Genomic DNA, 25207 nt, shown 5'->3' with positions numbered 1-25207 from the left:
AGGCGCCTTTCGAGTTCAGTTGATCAAGGAGGTTTTATTATTTTGAGTCAGATTGATCCAAGGTCACTTAAGAAGGATGTCGCGCGCCCCCTTCACCAAAAAAAGGGGAGAATCTGCTTTGGTTGTTTGCCAGTTTATGCAACTTTTTGGAGGGGTGGGAAAGACTCTTTAGAGGGACCTTGTTTCTTTTGTGCTTTGTGGTCTTTCTCTCTCTTGTCCTCCTTCCCTCCTTCCATCACCTCCTGCTAAAGCAACGCACTTCATCCTTTGCCTGGGTGGGCTGATCCGGCAGGATTGGGGGGGGGCGGGCGTGAGGGGAGAGCATGGACGCTATGCTCATTGCTTAATAAATGTCGGGGCTTCTCTCCGTGTGCACTGTCTGTCGTGCTAATGTTGTTGTCTGTTACAAAAAGCCAAAACAAAATCTGGAAAAGCGACGACGCTAAAATTTTCTCTCGGTCGACAGACGACTTAAATCATTGCTGTTCTGTCCCCCCCCCCCCCCGGCTGTGTTTTGCTGCATTTAAGGACAGAGCAGGAGGTCATTTAAGAGATGCTTCGAAGCTGCATCACAGCCGCGGCGGCTCTTTGCTTATCATCCTCCTCTTCACTGAGGAACGCAAAAAAAAAAACACGACATGGGGTGTGTTGATCCGATTTTTAAAGCGAGCGAAAATGAAAGAAAAAAATGATTTCCCTTCTTGTTTTTTTCCCCAAAAATATTTTTTTCCCTCTCAGGTAAAGGTTGTGACAGGAAAGGATGGGCAGACTGGTACTCCTGTTGCTATAGCAACCCAGCTTCCTCCAAATGTTTCTGCTGCTTTTTCAACCCAGCAGCAACCGTTTCAGGTACCTTATTTTTTTTAATGGTTCTAAACTTCTAGTTTCATCCCAGATGATGATGATGATGATGATTCTCATTCAGATCTGATAAATTGAAAGCAGGAGCTTTTGTTTCCCGAGAGCCCATTCTTTTTCATCTGAAAGCCACAAAGGAATGCGAGAACTTTTGCACTTTCAGATGTCTGAGTGTTTAATGGGGCATTGGAAGAGGAGTTACTACCCCCAAACACCACTTGTCTCAAAGTTGCTGGCTTATTTCATTAACCTTCAGCTTTTAATGTGCTCCATCTTGGTTTGCTTGTCCTCTGGTCTCCTTGTGCGTTCTGCGTGGTAACAGTGTGGGTCTCGCTCTGTCTGTAACTGTGAATTCCTTCTAAAATCCTGTTCTCTCTTCCTCTTTTTGTCCTCCATTCTGAAGGCTTTCTTTAAGTACAGTGGTGCCCCACGAGACGATGTTAATTGTCGTTCCATTGAAATTGCTGTTTTGCGAAAACATTGTCTTGTGAAAAGCATTTCCCCATAGGAATGCATTGAAATCCGTTTGATGCATTCCAATGGGGAAAATTCGTTGTCATCCAATGAAAATTGCCCGTAGGGAAGCCATTTTGCGAAGCGCCGATCAGCTGTAAAATCGCTGTCTTGCGAAAAACGAAAGCGCCGATCAGCTGTAAAATTGTTGTCTTGCGAAAAACAGTCTGTGAAGCACGGACCAAATTATCATCCAGCGAAATCCCCCATAGGAAAAACAGTTTTGCGAATCACTATAGCGATCGCAGAAAGTCATCGTCCTGCGGATTACCCATTTTGCGGGGTAATCGTCTAGCGGGGCCCCACTGTAGAGATTTTAAGCTGCACCACCTCTTTTTATAAGATACATACAGTGAACAGTTCTCTGTTTTATAAATGCATAATCAAATGATTTATCTGCTTTATTGGCAGATATATAAGCACACACGGTTGATCACTTTAATTGTGAGATGAATGAAACAGGATCAGTTACATGGCTTGTCACGCCCAGCTGTAATGATAAACTGTGATTTCCTTTTTTGAATTTGAGCCTTTATTTTCTTGACTTATTGCTTTAGAAGTTTACAGGAGCAACACAATGTAATAGTAGCCCATCCACTCAACATTAAACTTCTCAAAATTTAAATTAAAAACAAAGAACAAACAATAGATGCAAATCCACAATGATACATCAACAGAACACACATGGAGAATATCTTAAGAGAGGATGTTTTTGAATGCCCCTTGAAATGGGCAGCCTTTAGCCTCATAATGGATTGGAGGTTGAGCGCATGACATATATTTACTAGTATGGGCTGATGTTCTGAAAGATAGACACTCCAGTGTAAAATGGGTTCCAAACCATTACAAGCCTGGGATTTTTCCCTGTCTCTCTCTTTTTTTCCCAACATGAGAGGAGACTAATAGCATTTGTTATGAAGCCTTTTTGGTTTATAAAAATATTAGTCGGGACATGATTTAAGACAGAATAAACAGGGGTTTATAAAATTACAGTCTATATGATACTGAGAAAGCCAATAACAAGCTTTTTCCACCCTGCTCCCAAATACCAGTGAATTTGGAGGGTAATAGATGAAAGATAAACAAAAGAAATTATTTCACCCAACACATGGTTGAACTGTGGAATTCATTGTCATCAGATGCGGTGCTAAGGTGCTGAAAGACGATACGGGCTCTAAATATCTATGAGTTGTAAAAGCTTTGGTAGATTTCATTGGCATTCTTCCAGCACTGGGCTCTTGTTTCAAGTATGCTCCCCCAGACATTGTGGCAGTGCATTTAGGAAAATTTAGATATATTTGGAGGCCATAGGGATCCTACAGAAACTATCTGTGAACAACCACACATCATTTGGGCTCATGTGACTATTTCACACACTTGTTAAGCTGACATGAGCTTTGAGATCATCGGGGGAGAAGCTTTTTTTCTCAGTTCCACTGCCCCCAGAGAGACACACGTTGAGGATGTGAGAGGCTTTCTGGCGACGGTGGAACTCCCTCCCAACGGAGAGGGGGGCCTTGCCTGCTATCTCTGTAGGTATGTTTGCTTTTAGCAGCTGCAAAAAAGGGCTTTGAATCATTTGAGTATTATATTTTCTTTCATTTGCTGCATTTTAAACTAGGTTTTCATTTTTAATCCTCAAATTTGTTTCATAGTTTTTTTGTAGTTGCAATTTGATTTTATGATCTTAAAACCCTCCCTCTTTTTTTTGTTTGTATGAAGAATAGGAGTGTATAAATCCAATAAATATACCCATTTTTTTCTGGTTCAGATATGGGAAGAAATGGTCTCTTACCTTCACACACCAATAGCCTTTCAAAGCTAGAAAACGTTCTCTCAGCTGTGGCACTGTATCTACAGAATCCCCTCCATGGGGAGGTTTCCCTGCTGCCAGGGGTGCAGTCTAGAGATGGGCACGAAGCACCAGTTTGGTGGTTCGTGCAAATTCGTTTCTCAGCCGAACAGGGCGTTCGATCATTCTTAGCTCCGCCTCTGCTGGCCGGCACCCACTCAGAGGCAGCCACCCAGCTTCCCTCCTTGCTTCAGGCGCTGCCTCTGATTGGGCACCAGCTGGCAGAAGCGGGGCTGAGAATTGCCAAACACCCGTTCAGCTGAGAAACGAACCGTCACGAACCGACGAACCGGTGCTTTCTGCCCATCTCGGTACTGTACTATTATTGCAAGTGTCTTTTGAGGCTTCTGTTTTTCTGCCCCAGTAAAAACTTGCCAATTGTTCTGCTAGCTCATTTCTAATCATGTAGGCATTACTGTTTTCGATAACTTTAATTGTGGAACTCCCCTCAATTTCTAGTGAAAGGTGGGATAGAAAGACTTAAAGTAATAATTATAATTTTCCTCCTCGTTTATAAATCTTCCCTTTCTAGCCATGTTCATCTAGGGTTAAACCCAAATGGTGGTCCCCACATAGTGTGGACTTACCAAATCAGTGGTGCTTATAAGAACTGCTGACCTGTTTGTTAATAGGGCTTCACACTAATGGGGTGGTATATAAATGTATGCAATAAATAAAATAAATAGCCTAATGCGTCTGTTCATTTCAATAGGTTGGCTCTAGTTGAGATTACTAGATTTAGCTCGTAGATTTTTCTTTCTTTGGCCAGGCAAGTGACTTTTTATAGAGGGTGTTCGGTTATGGGGTGGTGGTGGTGGAATAGTCCTTGGCATAGCTTACTGTGACCCAGAAACAGAATCCAGGCTGAGGTTGTGTATACTGCAACAAATTTGATTCTTGGGGAGTGTGATCACCAGAGATAAACCCAATCTCAATGGTATCCATAAGCACCTTTTTTTTTTCCTATTTAAGCCATTGCTTGCATTTGAGGACAGGGCTGTGAGGAACGCAAGCTTACCTCTTACATCTAAACTGAATGCTTTTTACCCCCCACCCTTTCCCCTGAAGGTGCTTTTCTTAAAGGATCAACGGTACCTTCTTGCACAGAGAAGTGGTTCTCTCCGAGTATGAAATGCAATCTCTCCCTACATCCAGCACGCTATCCTAAATCCTAAATCTGTGCCGTCAAGTCAATTCTGACAAAGGCGAACCTTCTCAAAGTTTTCTAGGTAGCGAGTCCTCAAGAGTGGTTCATTCTTCCCTTTATCTCAGGGGTGCGCTGCGGCCGTGCAGCTTGCCCAAGGCTACGTAGGCTGGCACCAGTGGGGCATTGAATGCCAACCTCTGGCTCTGAAGCCAGATCCCTAAACCATTGAGCAGTTTTGCATAAATCAGATGTAAGAACATGCACTACTTGGCTGGTATAAACTCATTTTTCCTGCCGCCATAGCCTCCGCAGGCAAAAATGCTTTCAGGTTTCTTCTTGGAGTCTCGTCGTAGTCGGCCTGTCCCTCCTTTGTTTCTTACATCCACCAGAAGTGGGGTGGCTCTGGATGTAGAGTAAGTTAGGTACAGTGGTGTTTCGCAAACCCATTTTCGCTAGACGACGATTTGCTTTTCACTAGACAATGATTTCGCTAGACAGCGATTTCAGTGGAACGGATTATCATCGTCTAGCAAGGCACCACTGTACATCAGAAGCTGGATAGCTCCTGTATCCTGGGTGTGGGACGAAACGTGCTTGTTTTTTGGTGGGAGTTATATAACACTGCAAACTCCGAACTGATATTTCTATTTTCAATTCAGTGCAGGGTTATGATTCATTACAGAATCAAGCGGAAGGAGGCTTTGAGCTGTGGGGGGAAGCGAAGCTGTTAACCTATATTTACTTTATTAGGAAAGAGACTAAATATATATATCTTTGTTATTCTCATACCCTCCACTGTACCATTTGGGCAGTAAATGCTCCATATAAACCTGGATGCAAAGGTTATCTTAAATGGCGATCCGCGCCAACCGAGGTAAGCGTGTTGGGATTGTTCCATATTTCTTCATTTTAAAGGTTATTAAAAGAGGCCAGCAGCTCTTGGGCAGATTTTTCTATCCATTTCTTCATGCAGCTTAAAAAAAAAGTAAAAAAAAAATACTCAGACAAGGATTTTGTGACAGCTGGGGAGAGCCGAGCCTTTAACTGAATTTTGACTGTTCTATTTTGTTTTATACTAGCAGGTTCATGCAGGGACTCCGGTTACAGGAGCCGTGAATACCATAGAAATCGAAGCGTTTAAAAGACAGCAAGCACTTACTTCGCCAGGTATGGTCCCTTTCTTCGCATCCCTTTAGATCCTTAACGCCAGGACGGCCGTTGTCGAGCACTTACGTAAATAGGTCCTTGCCAAAGCGTTTCTCCTGCTGTTTGCCATGAGATTATTGGATGTACGTCCTGGGCTCCTCTTCTAACAGTAGGGCTGAATGCGAGAAAGCGTCTTCTGCACTGATCCTGTGTTGTGCCCGGTAGTCTTGTTAGATAGCAAAGCGGTAAACGCGCGCGGGGGGGGGTCGTCTTTGTCAACGTTGTAAACCTGAAACCCCTTCCGCTGCACCCTGCCGTAAATGGAATTTGAATATCACCAGATTCGTCTAAGAGACCCCGCATTGAAGTGGGCCGTCATGGGATGGTTTTTCAGCATCCAGGCGTGGCTTCAGGAGTCCCTCTTCAGCAGCTCATGCCAACGGCACAAGGTACCGTCTCACCCCATGCCAGCCATAGATTAATTTAGCAAGAGGGGGGGATGTCAGTGCCGGATACAGAAACCCTTGTAGAACAGAGCATTTGTGGCATTCCCTGGTTCCACCTCGCATGTCCCCCCCCCTTGCAAATTAATATTTGGTGTGAAATGCCTCGTTAGTGTCCAAGGAGCCGGGTTCCGTGCTCCCGTGGTGCATGTCGGCATGGAAAACAGTCACAGAGATCAATGCAAAAATCCATTCACTCTGGAGCCTGCCGGGTTACCGAAGCCTGGTCTATATTTCATTCCATATTAGTTTGTACACCTCTGTGCTGTGTCCTTTCTGCTCCCTGCAGTTGTTTGTCAACTTCGTGTTAAAACTGTAGGATCTGTTGACAACCATTTAGAAATAAGGTTTCTTTGTTCGTTCTTTGTGTACTGGCTCATTATTGCTATTTTTTTTTAAAAAATAAATCATAAGTTTTTGTGTCATGAAAGACTGGTGTTGATTGGATCTCTTGCTGTGATTATCTAGTGACTTGAAAACCAAGCGGTGTTGTGTGTCAAAGTGAGTACAGTAGGGCCCCTGTATTCACAGGGGATCGGTTCCAAGCCCCCCACCCCAGCGGATGCTGAAAAATGTGGATTATAGCAAATGTTATTTCTCTAGCAAATGTTGTACGTTGCATGGTCTTTGGTGCTATCTAGTGACCAGTTCTGATAACTTCAACTTTAGAAATATCTATTTCTAGGATTTTTTTTCTTTTCATATTTTCAATACAGTGGTGCCTCGCTTGACGAGGATAATCCGTTCCAGCAAAATCGCTGTAGAACGAAATCGTCGTCAAGCGAAAGTAAAAATCCCATTGAAATGCATTGAAAGCCGGTTCAGTGCGTTCCAACGGGCGAAATACCTCAGCGTCCAGCGAAGATCCTCCATGGGACGGCCATTTTCTGGTGCCTGTATAGTGAGGAATCCATCCTAAAACACAGCTGGGAGCCATTATACACAGCAGGTGGCATTTTGAAAGCCCGACGATCAGCTGTTTTGATTGTTGTTAAGCAAAAAATCAGTTCCTGAAGCAGGGAACCGATCATCGTGAAGCGATTTTTCTCTATTAAAACATCGTTTTGCGATCACAAAAGCGATCGCAAAAACTTCATCATTAAGCGATTTCCTCGTCTAACAAGGTAATTGTCAAGCGGGGCATCACTGTCTTTTCAGACTATGGATAAGTTAATCAGCAGGTGCTTCTCCCATGGATAAGGGGGTCCTACTGTACGGAATTTCTCGGCTTGATGTGCCCAGGCACCCACCCATCCCAAAACGTGTTTTTTAAAAAAATATATAAATTCATCTTGTTTTTCTCCTTCCTTCGCAGGTGGCATGCCTCCCACCCCTCAAGCGGTACAGCTTACTGGGCAGAAGCAAAGCCAGCAACAGTATGACCCTTCCAAAGGGCCTCCGGTACAGAACGCGGCGAGTCTCCACACACCTCCACCCCAGCTGCCCGGGCGGTTGCAACCCGCCAACCTCCCCATCACGTCTCTCCCGGCCCCGCTGCAGCTCGCCCAGCAGCCGCCACAGATCACGGAGGCTCCCGCCCAGCCTCTGATTCATGTGAAGGCCCAGCCGCAAAGCGTCTCTGTCACGGCTGCCGTGTCGCACAGCCAAGTCCCAGCCCCCCTTCAGCCGCAAGTCCAGCCAGCCCCACACGTGCAAGGGCAGATGACCGCGCCGGCACCCCAGCCGCAACCTCTAGCACAGCAGCAGGTATCACACATTGTACCTTTATTGTCTCTGGCCCTAGGCCTTTTACGAAGGCAGGCTTTTCATAAAAACGATTAAAGCAAAAAGATGCCCCAGGGGGTCAATAAACCCCTTCTGGGAATGGTGGCATAGCGTATAATATCAAAGTCACTATGATCAACATTTATGCAATATTATAAACCTTAACAAATCGAACCCTCAGTGTCTTAGCTGCCAGAGCAAATTGTGCAACAGAGTACGTAATACACAGGGGAAAAGCCAGCCTGGGTGGCCTTGGGCAAGCTGCCCAGTCCCAGAAGAAGGGAATATCAAACCACATCTGAATATTCTCTACGTACCTGGGAAAACCCTGAAAAGGGTCATCGTAAGTCCGAACTGACTTGACAGCCCATGATGATGATGATGAGGTCAGAATTTAGCAAATGCATTTTGTATCACGCTGCTGTCATTTGTGTTTTGGCAACGCGGCGCCTTCTGTTTTGCTGTGTTAAACCTTGCATCACAATGGGTGTGTGCCCCTCCTAGGCCGTGACCCTGGTGCGCACCTCGGTGGACGCCGCCCCGAATTCCCAACGCCTCCTTCCAGCCAGCACCCTTCCGCCTCCCTCCTCCACTCTGCCGGCAGCCCTTTCCAGCACGACGCCGCAGACCCCCTACCCGGCACAAAGCAACCGGACCTCGCCCGCGACCAATAAATCATCCTCCCCGGTGGCCACCAAACCCCCAGGCTTGGCAGTGGCCGCGACGCCAAAAGGCCAGAGCGCAGCTCAGAATGCGTCCGTCTCAGCCCAGGACGGCTCCCAAGAGAAGCTGGCTGAGCAAGTTAAGCTGGTAAGATTCCCTCCGTCCTTTTCAGGGAGCGGCGTCCAGGCAAAGACGAGACGCTGTTCTAAAATATAAGTTTTGCTGCTCGCAGAGTCTGAATTCCTTGCTTCCCACTTTATAGTGCCGTTTCTGTTCTTTTTCGCCCGGGTGGCACCGAGCTCAGCGTTATTCTGTTTCTTCCATAACCGGTTCCTTAGCCTGAAGGCGAAACAGGGTCTTCGATGTATAAACGCATTTTGCCATCCCATGACGGGAACTAGGGATGCCCCGGGGTCCAGCCTTTCAGCTTTTGTGTGTGAAGATAGCTTTGTTGCTCCAAAGTCAGCCTTTGCCCTTCCTCTTTTGGTGAACCTCTCTGAATGATGAAGCAAGTCCCAGCCTGTTGCCTGCTCTATCCCACATTCTCTCTCCTTTCAAAAAGAGGCTTAAAAAAAAACAAACCATGAATGTCTTCGGGGCTGCGGCTTGCTTTTTGGGAGGTCTGTACACAGTGGGTGCTGAATGCTTTGTATCTTTTTGTTTTTAACTTGCCTGTGTCTTTTAATTTAGCTTACATCCCCTCACTCTTCCAGTTCTGTATTGAAATTTCAACTAGTTTCATTTATTTTGGTTCATATCCCTGTGAATCTAGATAAAATGTGTCGAACGGTCAAATAAAACACTTGTGAAGGAGGGTTCTTGCCTAAAACTCTAGTAGTCTCTAAGCCTCTGTAAAGAGACCCAGACTATAGCAGTCCGGAAAGCTTGTGGACCTGATTCTTTTTCAAAAAACCTTACTCTCTTCCACCTTCATTCTCAAGTTCCATGGCTCTGCTTTCGTATCTGTTGTATCTACAAATTTAGCTGCCCTCCTCAGATTTCTCCTAAAGATTGTTTGGATTTGCACAATTATAGGGATCGCTCAAAGCCTGCTTCTTGGCTGTCTTGCTGTTTTTGGCTGCTTAAGGGTCTGTACTCAATGGACGAGTTGATCATTATTGTACAGGATCAAAGCCAGCCTCTGAACGAATGTTTGGAGAGAGGTGGGAACCGTCCCTTACTTTGCTCTCTTCTCTTGCTGTCTCTTAATGAAAACCCTGCTCTTAAGCCGCAGCTCTATAAATGTCATTTTCTAGGGCAGTGATTCCCAACCTTGGGTCTACAGATGTTCTTGGACTACAACTCACAGAAATCCTGGCCATCTTCTGGGAGTTGTAGTCCAAAAAAATGACTAGGGACCAAATCACCGTTCTAGGATGCTTTTTTTTCGGAGTGTGTTTTGTAACAAGGAGGGATCTGTCATTGCTCGTCATAGCTGAATTAGAATTTTAACCTGTCGGTGGGGAACAGTTCCTTGGGCGTCCTGAGAACTGAGTGTCAACCCAGATTTGTGTGGGATTGTCTCGCTTGCTTTCCCAAAAGGAAAACCAAGTCCATCAGCGAATCGCGGAGCTGAGGAAAGAGGGCTTGTGGTCCCTGAGACGGCTTCCCAAACTTCAAGAGGCTCCTCGGCCCAAATCTCAGTGGGATTATCTCCTGGAGGAAATGCAGTGGATGGCGACGGACTTTGCTCAAGAGAGGAGGTGGAAGATGGCCACGGCGAAGAAGGTCTGAGCACGCTTCTTTTGTACTTCACTTGGCGTGGTCTGGAACGTGGACAGCCGCGCCCTGGCCTTCTCCCGAGCCGGTTGGATAGCTCTCCTGCCTTGGATTCAAGAGTTCTGCTTTTCTACCTTTGTTGATTTATCTAAAATAGTTTTCCCCCTCCCCTGCCTTTGTCCTCAAAAAGGACCCAAGGCAGCTGACATTCTGGAAAAAAAAACCCAATTTGAAAAGCTAAAAGCAGCGATTCATTCAAATATTAAAGAAGAATGAATAACATTGTATTAGAAAGGTTAGGTTAAAGCATTGTGAAAAGCCGATTGAGAAGCAATGAAATATAAATCATCCCGTTTATTGTCTCCTAGACAGTCACTTTACTAAGGAAAACCATCATGTAAAGCAGAACGTTCATTAGGACAGTGGTCCCCAACCTTGGGCCTCCAGAGGTTCTCAGACTACAACTCCCAGAAGCCTTCGCCACCACCTCTGCTGGCCAGGGTTTCTGGGTGTTGAAGTCCAAGAACATCTGGAAGCCCACAGTTGGGGACCACTGCATTAGGATACAACGTTTTAAGGATGATGGTAGTGCTGCTGAAATTGATTCCCAGCATGTTCCTGGATGAGCCACAAAACAAGGGGCCTGTAGCAAAAAGCAATAAAACAGAACTAGCAGTTGTGTCGTAAAAATAAATCCAAAAGGACTTGTGGTCTTTGGCCAACAATTCACACCATTACTCTTGTGCTGCTTAATAAAGGCACAGGAACATTTTATTTTTATTTTTTTTCCTGCGTGCCTAGTTTGCATTCTGTTCAAGTAGAAATGGCCTCTATTAGTTTAGGTGGTCTGTGACATCCCTCTATTGGTTTATGCAATCCGATTGACTTGTAATTCAATTTCTATCATCCTGGCCATCATGAACAGCGGCCAGGGATTTGTAGTGTCAAATTCTAAAGAGCCCCAGGCCAAAGAAGCCCAAGGGAAAAATCTCAACTCATAGTTGCATTAACTGAAGGTTTATATTAACCTACAGTTCACTAACTGTTAAGATATTTTTGTATGCTTTTATTATCAAAGGGAAAAAAGCAGGAGCTGAGTTAGTGAACATGTTGATCCTAATAATCTGTTTATAGGCGGCGCCTCCTTGGAAATGAGAGAGGAACACTTTACTGGGCGTCCCTTTTCTCCAGATATCTGAATTTTTATTATTACATAGCCCCATCTTAATTCATGGCATCCAGAGCAGAGGGGTCGCTGTCCGTCAAAGCTCACACTACTAGGCTGTGTTTTGACCTATAATCTGATTTCTTGTTGTTCTGTGCCATCAGGTCAGACCGTAATAGGGCTTTCAAGGTAAATGAGATATTTAAGGAGTAGTTTTACCGGTTCCACTCGCCCAGTGAGCTTCCAGTGACTGAATGGGGATTTGAATCCAAACCTCCAGAGTCCTAATCCATCATTCTATCCAGTATAACACAGAGGGTATCTGTAATATGCTATGCTTGATGGGTAGCAGCTTACTGAAGATAGCCTGATCAGGAGTTAGACTTGCTGTATGAGAATACAGGTAACCAAGGCTGAAGAACTGCACTAACGTGCAAGACACCTCTTTTCTTGTCTTGATGGCTTTCACTTTTTCTTTTCTTAGATGGTCCGAACGGTGGCTCGCTACCACGAGGAAAAGAAGCTGAATGAAGACAGGGCCAAGAGGGAGGAACAGAACAAACTCAGGCGCATTGCTGCCACGATTGCACGGGAAATAGAATATTTCTGGTCCAATATTGAACAGGTAGGGCTCTTTTCCTCTTGATTCGCAGGCGCTCGGATCACGGTGCCATCCTTGAGCAAGGCTACAATGCTAAGTGGCTCCTCTCTTGAGCTCAGGAGGGATTTCTTTCTGAGAAGAAACCTTTAGAATTGCATTGCACGCCACCTCCAAGGTAGCGCAGAGCTCCTGCGTCCAAGCCACTCCCCGTGGCCTTTCTAAGATGGTTTAATGTTGTTTAATGGCTGCGTTGGTGCAGATTGCCAAGCCACAACTTTGGAGAAACCTGGCCAGATTTGAACTAGCTGGCCCATTCAGTCCTTTTGCCTCTGCTTTGTTTCTTCCTGGTATTGTGGCTGGTCAAATCAACCAGGAAGAGTTTGCTCAGTGTGTTGCCAGAACATGGGTTTGCCGCTTTTGAACAAACCATGATTTGTAAGCCAAAAATAAGCCATGGTTTGAGATTCTGGCTTGTGAAAGGAGCAACAAGCCAGGAGCCTCCTTCTGAGGACATGCTAAAGCAGAGATGAGGAACATGTGACCCTCTAGATGTTGAGCTACAAGTGCCATCAACCATATAAGGCTTGCCAGTAGGGAGGGATGATGGTATGGCAGAAACATCTGGAGGGCCACATGTAGTGATCCCTGATTTGTTTAATGCAGACAGAGGTTTTGGGATAACCCTGACAGCAGGACATCAGTCATTTGGCATTAACATGATTTCTCCTTCCAAAATGAGATCCTTCTTTGATTCTTGTTATGTTCTGTAGGTTGTGGAAATAAAGCTGCAGATTGAATTTCAAGAGAAAAGGAGGAAAGCCTTAAACCTAAAGAGGCGCTCAAGAAGAGGTAATTCATTGTCGCTCTGTGTCGCGGCCTGCAAAAGAGATCACAACGTTATTATTGTATACTGATGAGAAGGGTGCCAGGTGGAAGTTACAGGTGGAAAATTGATAGCCACCTTATCTGGTTGCTTTTTAAGGTGCACATGTATTATTACTTCAACTTGGCTGCTGTCTTTAAAAAAAGAAACCGAAATCCATGGAAACAGATTATTTTTCCCCTTCTAAACGCTTGTGTGTCCCTAATAGTTTCCATTTCTCCTGAAAGGTTGAGAAGGGCTGTTTTAGGCTCTTCCTCTGTTGCACGGCATGCACCTCCTTTCTTGGAAGAGGTGTACCCGTCCACCTGTTGGTTGCATAAAGCAAACTAAAAAACCAGAAGTGGAAACTACAGACATGGGAAGCTGCCTCCTGCCTACTCAGATCCTTGGGTCAATATAATCCCATGTTGTCAGCTCTTGACTGGCAGTGCTTCTCACGGCAAGATTTGCACTTTGCCCTTGCTGAAGATGTTGGAGATAAGACCAAAACATATGTTTTCCCCTCCATAGGATTTGATGTTCCCTAGCCGTCTCTTATCCAAATATTGATGCGGCAAGACATTGCTTATCTCCCAGAAACAGTTCGTATAAAACACAGTTTGCTTGTACAGTAGGAGCCCCCACCCAGCCACCCACAGTATCAGTATCCACAGATTTATTTATCCATTGCGTGGAAATACTAAATAAAAACACTTCAGAAATACGTATTGATATGTATTTCCAGGATGTATTTACCAGAACTGGCCACTAGAGAGCCATGCCATGTATAGCATTCAATGCTTCCACGTTTTTGGGCATCCGTGGGGGGGGGGACGACTGATCTTCCGTGGATCGTGCAGTCCTATTGTAACGATAAGTAAATTCAGAGAATAAATGTAAGGGGAGCAGGTTATGGGGGAAAAATATGTCACATCCTGAAACTTTTTAGTGTAACGCCAAATTGTGGTTTAAGGTAAGATGTGAATTCATCTGTGTCAGTTCTCAAAGCTCCCGACGAGTCTTTGAAAGAAATCAAAGCTGAATTAGATATGAGGATCAGAATATGTGCATGTATTAAACAGGTGTTATATTCGAGGGAGCCCTTCATGCCTCTCATAAAACCATTCAGCCCTGCTCCTTGCAAGGAAATGTGTTAACTTCTTCCTGAATGTATTTATCTCGTCTCTGGTGCGTTTGAATACTAGCTGTGCAGACTCAGTTGAGTGACTTCGACATTGCATAAAAACCTAACCCTCTTACAGGTAAAGATATGAGACATTTTGAAGACATCATGCTGGAAAAAGAAACAGATCTGGTAAGAGCCTCTCGCACCTCTCCAGCTGGTAACTCTGGATTTTGTGCCTGTATTACTGCTGTCGGGAATATCTGATTGCATTAGATGAGTAGGACTCCACTGAATATAACAAAGACAATACAAAGATGATTCAGTGGCTAGATACTGCACTTGTTGGCTCCTAGCGCAATTTATGGTCCATGTTCTCTCTGTCAAGAATCCAAATAAGAACCCTTTCCCCATTTATTTAATTTACATCCCTTATTTAGGACTAGGACTCAAGGCAGTTTTATACGTCTCTTTCATTGTGTTTTAGATTGTGTTAATTTGGTGCTTGCTTTAACGGGGTAGTTTCCTCAATAGTGTAGCTTGTTTTGTTTATTAGCGCTATGTGGTGTTTTTTTTATTTCATTATCCTAAGTCACCATGAATCCTATGAGGGAGAAAACCAGGATATACTGTAGGTTAAAGGAAAGGGGAGTTGAGAGGCCCTTAATTTTCTTCTTTGTCTGAGTGAGATGGATATAGAATTTGCAGACGAGTCTCATAAAATTCTTGCTGTTCCCTACCATCAGCCGCTCCCACCCCCTCTGTAAGCCTGAGATTCATTGGCCAGCATAGCGAATGCCAGCAAAATGGCAGGCAGAGTTTGGTCACAGGTACCCTGGTTAGAGAAATGGCCTAAAATGTCTAAGGACCCTCTCAAGCTTCAGGAAGGATCACATTCTCAGTCCTTGTGAAGGAGACATTTGCTACCACCCTGCCTTCTCTGCCTTCAGAAGAAGCTGAGATTAATATATCAGGCACAACATCCTAGGAGATCTCTACAGTGTAATGTGCTCGTGGTTTCGCCCTGTTCATTAGGCCAGTGGTTCCCAACCTTAGGTCCCCAGATGTTCTTGGACTACAGCTCCCAGAAATCCTGGCCAGCACAGCTAGTGGTGAAGGCTTCTGGGAGTTGCAGTCCAAGAACATCTGGAGACCCAACATTGGGAACCACTGCATTACACCATAAACAGGAGGCCGCATAAGAAGGTTGTCGACCTCTTTCTGTTTCCCGTTTGATGGGATGACCCAAAGAGATCCTTTCAACCTGACCTGAGATGTCAAGGAGGTTATTTTTTTAATTAACCGAGGAAGAATTAACGTGAATGTTCTGAGAGTTACCGGTTTTGGGGTGGGTGTCGCAATAACTTCTGCTAAGCAAGACTTCAGAATACTGCTTACATGAGAATGGAAATATGAATTTGAAATTTCTTCTCTCTTTTTAAGAGTCTGTGGTCATCTGGACGAAAGAGGAAAGCGAGCACGTCCCTGACAGATGAGGAAGGTCGGTCATGTGGCCTCTCAGGCTCCCTTGTGTTTTAATTCAGTGCCATTCACACGTTCCTATTTCTCTAGTAACATGAGACAGTGATGGAGTTTGCAACAGAAGGGTATGGAGGGCTTCCGCTCAGTCCATGCCGTGTCATGGCCACTTCCTCTCAGCCTCCCCCTTTCTACAGCGGTCAGTCAGAATGCCTTTGTCGTGCTTAGTTCTCATCAGCCTGTTTCGGTCGTATCGCGTGTGTCGTATTGTGAGTGGGTAGAATGGCTTGTTGTTCTGTAGAGCGAAGAGCCATACAAGCAATAAAGGGGAAGAGGAGATCAACATCAAATGGTGGTCCTTTTTAAAGGAAATCATCTCCTAAAGGTAGACCATTTAATATTGGATGGTTCCTTGCCGTTAGAATTGTGTAATCCACTGCACTGGATTTACCCATGTTACAGTTCGAATGAGGAAAGTTGAGTACAAGTGGGACCCTTCTCTAGGAGGAAGTCAGCTTAGAAACAGATAAAGTAAATACAGCGGTGCCTCGCTTAACGATTGCCCCACTTTACGACAAATCTGCTTTATGATGATATTTTTGTGATCGCAAAACGATGGTCTAAATGGAATTTCGCTTAGCGACAATCGGTTCCCTGCCTCGGGAACCGATTTCCGCTTTACAACGATCAAAACAGCTGATCGTCGGGTTTTCAAAATGGCCGCTGGGTGCTTAAAATGGCTCCCCACTGTGCTTAGGGACGGATTCCTCGCTATACAGGCAGTGAAAATGGCCGTCGTATGGGGGATCTTCGCTGGACAGTGAGTTTTTACCCCATTGGAACGCATTGAACGGGTTTCAGTGTGTTTCAATGGGGTTTTTTATTTCGCTTTACAATGTTTTCGCTTAACGACGATTTTCCTGGAACCGATTATCGTCGTTAAGTGAGGCACCGCTGTACATTTCTTAGCTTTAGCATAAGGCTTTTGCTGGTCTGTACTTAATTACTTTTATAAAAATTCAGTTTTCTGCATTTTTTAAAACTATATGCTTTTGAAGGCTTACTGTAGTTTATAAAAACCACAACGGAACAACTGTTCAAAAAAAAAATCCAAAGCAACGAGCAGAAATTTGGACCTCCGCCGCCGTGCTCTGATGCTCTTTTAATTGCCTTGACTTTCTGCCTGCAAAATCCTGGGATTCTGTACTTGGATGGCGTCCTTCGACTTCCTGGAGCTACAGGACGGGAGGCCCCTCGCAGAGGGTTCCAAAGATCCCCACCAAACTCTCGATCTCAGGATTCTGCAGAATGGGGCCATTCTGGTGGAAGCGGGGTTAAGGAGCTGTGACTGTCTGGTGCAGAAAAACCTCAGCCCGACAGAATGAAAAACAAAGCACGTATATGTGGCATAAAACGACATGCTGTCAAATGCTTTGAGGCATTCGAACCATTTTTATGCCGTTCTTGTTCTTGTTCCAGTTGAAGACGAGGAGGAAACGATTGAGGAGCAGGAAGCGAAGGAAGGCAGCGTGAATCACCAAGCAGAGTTGTCCACTTTGGCTAAGGAAGGTGAGAAGAGCCCAGAGACATGGATGAGGTCGGCGCCCATGAGAATGGGGGGGCGGGGGCGGGGAAGCGTGTTTGTATTTTTGGGGGTGGAATGCCTCGTACTGGATGGTGATGAATTCTCGTGAGGTTCCTCTGTGCTTTCTAAGAATGTCAGGATGTGGCCTGGGTGAAAAATGTTCAGTGTGTTTGTATGAAAAGCATTCAGTGGAGGCTGGGAGCTCCCTGCATGGGGTAGCCCAGGGGTTTAGGTCTCTGGCTTCGGAGGGTTCATTTCCCCAGTGGTGCCTCCTTGAAAGGGGCTGGACTTGATGATCTGCGGTATAGCAGTGGTGTCGAACTGTGGCCCTCCAGATGTTCTTGGACTTCAACTCCCAGAACCCTTCACCACCACCTCTGCTGGCCAGGATTTCTGGGAGTTGAAGGCCAAGAACATCTGGAGGGCCACAGTTCGACACCACTGATCTATAGGATCCCTTCCAGCCATGCAGTTCATTGATGATGTGCTTGGATGAGCAGTTCTACCCCATAGAGCTGTGAATACCCATAGGGCCAGGGGAGGCAGGAGCCCTCTTCAAGGGTTCTGGCATTTTGGACGGGCAGCTGGGGTGCCATTCCGCAGGAGACGAAAGAGGTGGTGTGTAGAGGGCACACCTAGTTTTCCTCGGAATGCTTGTGCAATTGGGGGGGGGGGGAAGACAGTCTGGAAGCAGGGTGAAGGCACCCCCGCCTTGCCTCAAAAAAGGTGCTGTCCATCCTGCCATGTCCAGTCCCATTCATGGGTGAGCTTGTGGAAGATTCGAGATCTTCGTTCCATTAGGTGCAGAGGAAGAGATGCCGTTTGCTCCAAAAATGGAATGCCTTCCAAAGCGACAGTGCTGTTTTCCTTCCACGAAATGTATTGACAAGATCTGTGTGGAGGAAAATGAATAAGAAACATGTGATGCTGTCATAGATAGTATGTGTTAAAGACTTTTGATTTTTTAAAAAATTATTATTATATTAATAATAAGTACATAAGCATTAATAAGAAGTAAAGGAATTCTTCCCTTGGACGTTAACTTGGGCAGGGTCCTTATCAAAATGTCATATTGTTTATGAAATTGTTTCCATCGTCCTGTTTTGGGATGGAATCAAGGCAGTGGCTTGCATTAAGAACATAGTGTGTGCCTTCTTAGTCTCTTGGATCATCATCATCATCATGTGCTGTCAAGTCAATCCTGACTTAATGGCGACCCTTTCCAGGTAGAGAATACTCAGAAGTGGTTGCTTCTTCTCCTGGGGGTGTCCTGGAACCGTGCAGCTGGCCCAAGGCTACCCAGGCTGGCTCTTCTCCCAGGAGGCACACTGGGGGAATCGAAGCCCCAACCTCTGGTTCCGCAGCCAGGTGCTTAAACCACTGAGCTATTGTGTGTCACTTTCTTAGTTTCTTGGAGAGATGACAGCAATGTACTATACATGTAGAAAGGCGAGGTAGAAGTGATTTAAACAATCAAATAAAGTCTTTTCAGCATCACATTAAGGCTTTCAGTAAAATATGTTCGGCTGTTTTAAATTCGGCTGTTTTAAATGTCTGCCTCTAACCAGTTGATTTATCCTTGCAATCTTTTCTTGCCAGCGTGTGTGATTTAACATTCCATGTTGCTTTTCTTGTTTTTTAAAAAATGGATGTCTTTTTTCTTGAAAGGTTCCTGCTGTCTTCCCCACTCCCCTTTAAAAGACACGTAGAAATGGATGGTGACAAAGTGAATTTTTTTCCCCTTTTTGTTTTTAGCCGAGCTGCCTTTGGATGACCTGGTGAAAATGTACGAAGGCGCCTTTGCAGAGAATTTTCACTGGCCCCAAATGAAATCTGAAGATGATTCTAGTGAAGAAGGTCAGCCCCCTCTCCCCTGGGCCAGTCTTCCGTTAGAAAAGAACTTTTTTAAGGGAAAGTTCTGCTTTCACACGTTTCAACCCCTCGTAAAACTTATTAACTGTTGGAGCAGTTCGGCAATAGAAGCAATGACCCCCGGGAGGTGGTGAGCGCTCCAGAGCTGGAGGCATTCAAGAAAATACCCCATTTTTCGCTCCATAAGATGCACCTCTCCATAAGACGCACCAAATTTTTAGGAGAAGAAAACAGGAAAAAGAATCTGTTTTCTTCGCTCCATAAGACGCACAGACTTTCCACCTCCCTGTTTTGTGGAAAAAGTGTGTCTTATAGTGCGAAAAATACGGTAATTGGGCAATATCTGTTAGATCTGCTTTGATTTGGATTCCTGCATCTAGGGAGTTGGGCTCGGTGGCCTTACAGGCTCCTTCCAACTCTGTTATTCTATGAAGGTTCATAGCTCCTTAAAAACAACCAAGAGTGTTTCCAATGTGACACACATGATGGACATTGCATTGTGCCATTCGCATGTGCCAGTCCTGTCCATTATTGCCTAGCTGCATTATCTGGATGGGGGTTCCTCTTCCCCCCTTAGAATGCAAGATGTGGGTTAGGTAACGTCTGTCAAAGCAGCAGCTTTATGCAGAGACAGGTCTCACAATTTTAACCTTTCATTGCATGCCCTTCTTGAGAGCAGTGGGAGCTGTGACAGAGATGGGGAGACACAGGCTGTGGTGTAAGGACGTTGCATTGGGCTAGTTGGCTTCCTCGGGGCTGCCCCAGGAGCCCCATGGCTAGCGATGACCAAGCCTGAGTGATTACAGACTGATTAGCCAGTCTGTCTCTCACAGTTTGTGAGCTGCGGGGAATCAGTGTCTGAACAAGAGTTTAAATCCGTGTCTGAATCTGTTGTGCGGAAGAGGGCTTTGCGTTGTGCCCTGAAGGCATCTCTAAGTTAACTAGGCCTGCTGCCTGTTTCTGGTCTGGTTCTCCTCTGAAGCTGCTGGTCCTGGATTTCAGATATTTTAGTGTATCCATTGAATCCAAAAGCTAACCGGGAAGCCTTAAAGAAGGCCAGGTTTTAATTGGCAGAAGCTTTTCTGGCCTGCAGCCTGCTTTCCCCCGATGCATCTGCAGTCCATGAACGCTCACGGCGGATCAAACCTGTTAGCCTTTAAGGCACCACAAGTCTCTTTGGCAGTGGTCCTGCCCCGGACTTAATCAACAAGCAGAGCCGTCCATTCGCGAAGGATCAGCGGCTGCCGTCGCCCGCATAGAATTCATTGTTCGGTTCCTTTGTTTGGCCAGAGATGGAAGAACAAGGAGCTGGAAAGGAGACCCTCCAGAAGGAGTTTATCTTGATCGACTCCCTCCTCAGCATCGATCAGTATAAGGGGCCGGATCGAGCGATTCCTACCAAGAAACACGGGAGGGACATTGCCGAGGTGGCCGCCACCGCCGAAGCCCTCCTGCCCAAGGGCAGCGCCCGGATCACCACCACGGTAAGCGTTCTCCCATCTTACGGGTGGCAAACAGTCCTGCACGGAGGGTGGCCTGCTTGGCGGTGAGGTGTGCGTGCAAGATCGAATCGGTTGGCCTTTAACCTTTTGTTTTTCTTGTCCTTTCTCCCCCTTGTAATCAGGGGAGGATCCTGCAGGGAGTTGTTAAACCACAAAAGCTGATGGAGTTCTTCTCATCCATTTCAGATAATCCCCAAACTGACAGTTTAAGAGTCTTTTCAATATCCACGGGTAGCTGATTTCAGAAAACCCTCTTGTCTTGAGAAATAAATTCCAGCCCTCTTCTTGTATTGTGATGAGTTGTTGAGTTGCTTCCAAAGGTTTTTGAGGCACGTGAGATGCCCAAGTAATGGTTTACCACCTGGTTGACTTTCCATGATCAGGGGGGAGTTGAGTCCTCCTTTGGCCCTCCGTCTCCTACACCACAATGGCTGTCTCCATCCTCATAGACTTTGGTTAAAAGCAAGACAAAACTTGAGTGAGTGGTAGGGTGTTCACGGACCTCGGTGAGCCCCTGGATGCCGATGAATTCTGGGTTAGCAAAGGGTCATCGGTGTGGGCCTGGATTAAGTGCAACACTCTTTTTAAATGATTTTCCTCAAGCCGTGAGGTTTCCTGTTCATCAGAGGGTGTGTGTGTTTTTCATATTGAACTGCTGTGCTCTGTTGCTTTTAATGTTCACTTCGTTTTTAAAATATAATACTTATTTAATCCTTGTTAAATATTTGTACACTTAACTGTTCTTCTTCATGGTCTCTGTGAATTCACACTAGTGGTTTAATCTGCGCTTGTGCAGAGGTCTCCGGAATATTCTAGAGCTTTATGATACGTTCATCAAGGACCGCCCCCCCCAGTACATGTGGTCCGCCCATCTTGACAATGTGTGAATTCACAGATGACCACTCGAAGAACCAGAGTTACAGGTAAGTAATCTCTCTCTTTTTGCTTTTAAATATTGTCCTTTTAATGATGTAAGCCGCTTTGGGTCCTTTTAAGGAGAAAGATGGGGTAAAATATTTTTAAATAAATCCTGAATTGGGCCATCCTGCTATTGACCAAAACACATCCTTTCTGCTTTCTCCGTTGGAATTTCACATGGAATAATATATTTTGCCCCAGCACTTTGGTGAGGAAAACTGTGCTCTGATGCCAAAAAAAATGAACAGAAGAATTATTTCTAAGCTGGCTGATTCATGTTTGTAAACAAAGAACTGAAAGGGCACATGATAAGTGGGTGAGATTAGGGCACAAGGCTCCCAGCTGGACAGAAGACAATGCCAGGGCATACTTAACATGGTAGGTCTTAATTTTATGTGGTTTCTTCAACTGGAGGTGGCTGTTGGCATCTTGGATCCCAGCGTGTAAGAGTTAAATCAGTACCAGAGTGGCTGGCGTGCGGCAGAGGAAGAGCCAAATCGTGTAGCTTTATTGCTTGCTTTTCCCGCAGGTGAAATACAACACTCCCCCGCTCTTGTACGGCTCTCTCCGGGAGTATCAGAAGATCGGCTTGGACTGGCTGGCCAAGCTATACAAGAAGAACCTCAACGGCATTTTGGCGGATGAGGCCGGCCTTGGCAAAACGGTGCAGGTCATTGCCTTTTTCGCCCATCTGGCCTGCAACGAGGGTAAGCCCGTGGCGCTCTTCCATTCCTCGGCTTAGTGTGAAACTCTGTGGGCTCGTTCCTCAGCACCACGCTCAAGCTTTCCAACGGCTGGTTCCCTCGCAGGTGACTGGGGTCCTCACCTCGTCATTGCCCGGAGTTGTAATATCCTGAAGTGGGAGCTGGAACTGAAGCGCTGGTGCCCTGGATTGAAGATCCTGCTCTATATCGGTAGCCAGCGGGAACTGAGAGCAAAAAGACAGGTACAGCGTCATGCGGGATTTGTACTGACTCACTGCCTGTTCACCAAACAGAAATTCGCCTGTATTTAAGTGTCTGTTCGAATCTGGTTTGTCAGCTGAGACGGTCTTCCCAGGTGTGTTTGGGGGAAGAATAGACAACGCAGGCTGCCCTCGTAGTTTCCAGATGGCTGGTCCTCCTATAAAGATAAAGTAGCAAAAGAGCAGGGAGGAGCCAGTTGCCAGCTCATGGGTTTGCCTATCTGTGGCCATGGTTTCCAGTGTTCATAGCTATCTTCAACCTATAAATTTGGCCAGATTTTTTTTTATTCCCCTTGTTTATACTCAGGAGGGAAGAAAATCCATGATTTAAAAAAAAAAACCAAAACAGATTTAAATCCCAATTTAAATCAAGAAAAGCCCCCTTTCTATATTTAGAAAGCTCTTAAAACCAGAGCTGTTCAGAGTAGCCAAGGAGATGGAACAAGTGGATAAAGGAGGAGAGGAATGCGGGTATGTTCCATTATGGACATTGCCACGAATCTTGCATTTTTTTATCGGTGGTACTGCTTAGTGTCGGTAGCCATTACATCGTTTATGTTTTATATATTTTTTTGTTCGTCCCGAGGGGTGATCGGCTAGATGGGCGGCAAATAAATCAAATCATGGTGTAAACCCCACATTTGATTTAAATCACACCCACCCTGTTTATGCTACAGCTTCCACAACCCGCTCTCTCCTGAGTTATTGTGAGAGACAAAGAGGGAGACACAGGCAAGATCACTGGAGCCCGACTCTGGAGCCATCCGTGGACTCCAGTTTTCACCTGCCGTGGCCGCTTGCTCGACGGCACCATTGTCTGTGGCAGAAGAGGCATCATAGTTGAAATCTCCCAAGATTCCTTTGTTTACTCCCTCTCCGGCCAAGGCAACTCTATTCTTCCGTTCAGTCCTTCATGCCTTTTAATGCAAGCTAGCCCTGGGGGGTGGGGGTCTGCTGGTGTTGAACCCCTGGCTTTCAATAAGGCTGTAGGATCTGGGAATCTTGTTTCTGTCCACCACGTCTGGCCCACCCTGTGGTGCCATAGATCCTTTTTCTTTTTCTTCACTTTCCCCCCCTTCCTCGCAGGAGTGGATGGAACCAAACAGCTTCCACGTGTGTATCACCTCCTACAAGCAGCTCTTCAAAGGCCACCAGGCTTTCACAAAGATGCGGTGGAAATACCTGATTGTGGATGAGATGCAGCAGATCAAGAACATGACCGAGAAGCACTGGGAGGCGCTTTTCAATCTCCGCAGGTAGCTGAGACTTCTGCATCGTCGTGCTTTGGGGGTTCCCTAACATCTGGCTTTTGGCTCGAAGAGAGATGGGACAGCTTGCCGGCACTCCCTGTGGGTTGTGATTCCCATCATCCATAGCCAACATAGCCCGTGGGAGGGGGATGCTTGGATATGCAGTCCCCAAAAAGATGGGTGACGGGCGGGGGGCTGTTGTTTGCCCACCAGGACCTGAAAGTCGTTGGTTCTTATAGTATGAGAGAGAATCTTAGAATCTGGGGCAACCGTCTGTGTCCAGGTTGAAAAGAGGGTGGGGATGAGAGACGACAGGCGAGGAGCCTTCCAGATCCAAGTATCGCTTTCTTTATGGGAGGATGTTGGGTACCAACATGCGGAAGCTGCAGCCTTCTAGATGTAAGATTCGCATTTCGAACCTGCAAGGCTGGGTCTAGATGAAATGTTTGACCCGGGTTTCTCTTTTCTGTGTCAGTGGTTAAGAACGTAGTGGTCGGAAGTGTTATATGAGTCAAAACCGTAAGGCATGGGATGGGTGGGGGGTGGGGGGCAGCTTTGGGAATGTTACTTTTTTTTTTTTTGCATGAAAACGGGATGAATAGAAAAGGAAACCTTCTCTCTGCCCTCTCTTATTCCTAAAAGGAAACGGTATGTCGGTAAGACAGCCATGCAAAAAGTCTTGATCTCAAATAGTCTTGATCTCAAATGGTCTTGATCAAGGTTGTTCCTTTTACTTGTGTCCTCCTCCCCTCTTTCCCCCCATGACTTAATTGGTCAAAGTCCTGTTGGTATTTGCATGAGATTGGCATAACCTGCCACAGCTAATTCTGGTGAATTGATGAGGTGCTGACGTATGCCTTCATCACGTGCCTGCTGGTGGCCCAATTGTGAACCCAAGATGCCCACTTGTCGATTAGCAGCAATTAGCCTCAGCAGGTTATGCAAACAGCAGTAGGCTTCAGCCATTGATTTTCATTTTGCTTGAACACCTGCCACAGTGGTCTAACCCAGTGGTTCTCTAGATGTTCTTGGACTAAATCTCTCAGAAACCTTCACCACTCACTGTGCTGGCCAGGATTTCTGGGAGTTGTAGTCCAAGAACATCTGGGGACCCAAGGTTGGGAACCGCTGTGGTGGAGGAACATCAAGACAGGTTGGAAAAAAAAGGACAAGAAGAGGGAGAAGTGATCAGGATGGTCCATCAGCAACGACAACAAGCACCTTCCTTCACAGAAGCCTATTTCATGGCCTGCTTCCTAAGGCCAGGAAGACAAGAACTATAGTCAAGAGCAGTGGTTCCCAGCCTTGGGTCCCTAGATGTTCTTAGACAACACCTCCCAAAAGCCTTCACCCCTAGCTGTGCTGGCCAGGATTTCTGGGAGTTGTAGTCCAAAGATCATCTGGGGCAGTGGTTCTTAACCTTTTTGAAAGAAACGCCCCCTTGAGCCATTGAGGAAGTTATCATCGCCCCCCTCCCCGCGGTGATGATTTCTTTCTTTCTTTCTTTCTTTCTTTCTTTCTTTCTTTCTTTCTTTCTTTCTTTCTTTCTTTCTTTATTTCTTTCTTTCTTTCTTTCTTTCTTTCTTTATTTATTTATTTATTTATTTATTTATTTATTTATTTATTTATTTATTTAAGACACTTAAATCCAATGACCCCTGAAAACAAAATTAAATTCCAAGAAAATGAAATGCCCCCCAAAAAGCAACATTTAATGATTTAGTGGCAACTGACTTTTAAGACGCAAAAAGAAATATAAA

General features: G+C 45.6%; 1 protein-coding gene across 1 annotated transcript in view; it reads left to right on the top strand.

The window, feature by feature from the left end:
• The window catches only part of EP400 (E1A binding protein p400), a 71055-nt gene that overhangs the window by 5141 nt on the left and 40707 nt on the right, over positions 1 to 25207 (top strand). Inside the window, exons 3-17 of the mRNA XM_078381920.1 lie at positions 5450 to 5537; positions 5858 to 5965; positions 7335 to 7726; positions 8249 to 8554; positions 9950 to 10135; positions 11776 to 11916; positions 12663 to 12741; positions 14017 to 14069; positions 15321 to 15378; positions 16836 to 16925; positions 18697 to 18798; positions 20104 to 20297; positions 21763 to 21940; positions 22043 to 22179; positions 23284 to 23453. Of these exons, the coding sequence (XP_078238046.1) occupies positions 5450 to 5537; positions 5858 to 5965; positions 7335 to 7726; positions 8249 to 8554; positions 9950 to 10135; positions 11776 to 11916; positions 12663 to 12741; positions 14017 to 14069; positions 15321 to 15378; positions 16836 to 16925; positions 18697 to 18798; positions 20104 to 20297; positions 21763 to 21940; positions 22043 to 22179; positions 23284 to 23453 (2282 nt within the window). The remainder of the gene's footprint in view (positions 1 to 5449; positions 5538 to 5857; positions 5966 to 7334; positions 7727 to 8248; positions 8555 to 9949; positions 10136 to 11775; positions 11917 to 12662; positions 12742 to 14016; positions 14070 to 15320; positions 15379 to 16835; positions 16926 to 18696; positions 18799 to 20103; positions 20298 to 21762; positions 21941 to 22042; positions 22180 to 23283; positions 23454 to 25207) is intronic.

This window comes from Pogona vitticeps, chromosome 14 (genome assembly GCF_051106095.1).
Source record: "Pogona vitticeps strain Pit_001003342236 chromosome 14, PviZW2.1, whole genome shotgun sequence".
Lineage (NCBI taxonomy): Eukaryota > Metazoa > Chordata > Lepidosauria > Squamata > Agamidae > Pogona > Pogona vitticeps.
Note: the sequence above shows the minus strand (reverse complement) of the source record. Positions and strands in the feature narration are given on the sequence as shown.